Below are 2,187 nucleotides of genomic sequence, written 5' to 3'. Positions count from 1 at the left end.
AGGGTGCCCCTGCCCGTATCCGGGGCGCACGCGGGCCAGCGGTGCTGATGTCACAGAGGCCACTGTGACCGGTGGCGGGGGCAGGCCTATAAAAAAGGGAGCGCTGGGCACAGTGCATCGCTGCGACCTGCTGAGGTGCGGGGAGAAGAGGGCAGGGACAGGGCTCTCAGGGGGGCTGCCGAGGGAGGAGGGGGCTCCACACCGCAGGGCTCTGGGCCTGTGGTGCAAGCTCACCCGCATCTCTCTTCTCCCTCAGAGGTAGCAGAGGAGCATTTGGAGAAGCCCCAGCGCTGCTGGGACAGGGACTCTCCAAACACCCACCTTAGATGTCTGACACCTCTGCAAGGAGGTGTAGGACACCCGACTCGATGGAGCCAGGTGAGAGCAGAGTCCCCCTCCTACAGCCTGGCAGAGGGACTCCCGAGGCTGTCGGCGTGGGACCGGGAGCGTTGGCAGGGGGAGGCAGGAGCTCCAAAGCCACCCTGGGGGAGGGCCCCTCCTCCCCTCGGCAAGCGGGACCAGGGCTGGACAGTGCGAACCCCCCAGGACACCCATGCCTGCAGTGCCCTTTCCTCTCCAAGGCTTCCAGCCCTGCCCAGCAGCCAGCTAGGCGGGGACAGAGCAGCCCTCGGGGGCAATCCCTCAGGGACGCATCCCTGGCCCCACAGAGGTGTTCACTCCCGGTGCCATTTGCTCTCTCCCCTCCAGCATGCATGCTGTGTTGCCGTGCAGAGGCAGACCCGGACATCTGCGGGCCAAAACTGACTTATCAGTGCATCTCTGCCCATCTCTTTTGCCTGGTGAGTTCCTCTGGGGCTGGTTTCATCTTTGCAACGGACCTGCCCTGCCACATGCCCCTCATCTGCTCCTTGTCTCTGCTCTTCTGCAGCTTTTCGCCAGTGACCTTCGTCCACGAGGGACCGAACGGGAAGAACAGATGACATTTCTTCCTAAGGATATTGGACGTACAGCCCAGCTGGCAGCCCCGATGGTGAGGATCTGAGATGACCGGGGTGATTCATGCCAGGAGAGGTTTGCGGGAGCTCAGCGCAGATGCCAAGAACAGAATCCCAGCCTTTCCACCCAGCTCTGGGACTAAAGTCTTGCTCCCAGCAGCTCCACAAAGGCTCCAGCACAGGAGCCTGCTCTGCCACATGGATCTGTGGCCTGTGATGCAGCTGGGGCCACATCCTGCGCCCTGCCCCGAGGTGTGGGTCTGGCTGTGGAGACCCTGAGGCTGCCGCTGATGGGGGCTGCTCTGCTCTTTCCAGGTCTGCTTTGTGTGTGGCAAGAGGGGGGCCACCATCACCTGCCAGGAGATGGGCTGCGACCGCAGGTTCCATCTCCCCTGTGCCGTGCAGGGTGGATGCGTCACCCGTTACCTCCTGCCGTTCAGGTACCTCCTCCACCCTTCTCCCCATCAGCAGGGAAGGACCCAGCGCTTCTCATCTCACCCATCCCTTCCCTCTTCCCCTAGTTCCTTCTGCTGGGAGCACCGCCCACAGCAGCAAGAGCTGGTGGCTCCAGAGGACACCAAGTGCCTCATCTGCATGGACCCTGTTGAAGGCAGAACGACCTATGGGACCATGGTGTGCCCAGCATGCAAACATGCCTGGTTCCACAGGGTCTGCATCCAGGTAAGAGCCGTTCCCTTGCTCGGGCATGGCAGGCTCTCAGCAGCACCAGAGCCTCACTCACACACTTTCCGTTTCTCCTGCAGGGACAGGCTACGCATGCTGGCGCTTTTTGCCTGCAATGCCCTCTGTGTCAAAATATAAAACTGTTTCTAACAGAAATGCTCAACATGGGGATCCGAATCCCCATAAGGTTGGTGTCCTCCTAGCCAGCACTGTGCCACGCCTGGACCTGCCCCCGCAGTTGTGGCCCTCTGCTGACCCCCCAGTGTAGGCTTTAGCTCCATGCAGGAGTTGGAAACAGGGTGTGGGGGAAAGAGCATGGAGGCCCTGCATATGCCTTATGCTGGGGCAGCAGGGGCTCATCAATTTTCCTTTCTCCATCAGACAAGCGTCATGGGAAGATAACAATGCATATGCAGAACTGTACCAGAGGCACAGGAGCTGCGATGCCAGGGAGTGCCGTTGTCCGGGAGGCAGAGGGGTGGCAGAGCCAGACGGGTAAGTTGCCAAAGCTGCACCCCGCGGCTCAGCACGGGATCTCTGTCTCAGC

General features: G+C 61.3%; 1 protein-coding gene across 1 annotated transcript; it reads left to right on the top strand.

Annotated features, from left to right (window-relative positions):
- Positions 1 to 368: 368 nt before the first annotated feature.
- On the top strand, positions 369 to 1,778 carry LOC136018425 (G2/M phase-specific E3 ubiquitin-protein ligase-like). The gene is made up of 5 exons (XM_065687632.1): positions 369 to 378; positions 733 to 800; positions 890 to 991; positions 1,272 to 1,396; positions 1,478 to 1,778. The coding sequence occupies exons 1-5, from the start codon at positions 369 to 371 to the stop codon at positions 1,776 to 1,778; spliced, it is 606 nt and encodes a 201-aa protein (XP_065543704.1).
- Positions 1,779 to 2,187: the final 409 nt, after the last annotated feature.

This window comes from Lathamus discolor, chromosome 7, assembly GCF_037157495.1.
Source record: "Lathamus discolor isolate bLatDis1 chromosome 7, bLatDis1.hap1, whole genome shotgun sequence".
In the NCBI taxonomy this organism is placed as follows: Eukaryota; Metazoa; Chordata; class Aves; order Psittaciformes; family Psittacidae; genus Lathamus; species Lathamus discolor.
This window is presented reverse-complemented; position numbering and strand designations above follow the sequence as displayed.

Bases quoted from the DNA above. Each gene is read 5' to 3' on its own strand.
- LOC136018425 (XM_065687632.1), top strand. The intron at 801-889 runs GTGAGTTCCTCT...GCTCTTCTGCAG, and splicing joins CTGCCCATCTCTTTTGCCTG to CTTTTCGCCAGTGACCTTCG. The intron at 1,397-1,477 runs GTACCTCCTCCA...CTCTTCCCCTAG, and splicing joins CGTTACCTCCTGCCGTTCAG to TTCCTTCTGCTGGGAGCACC.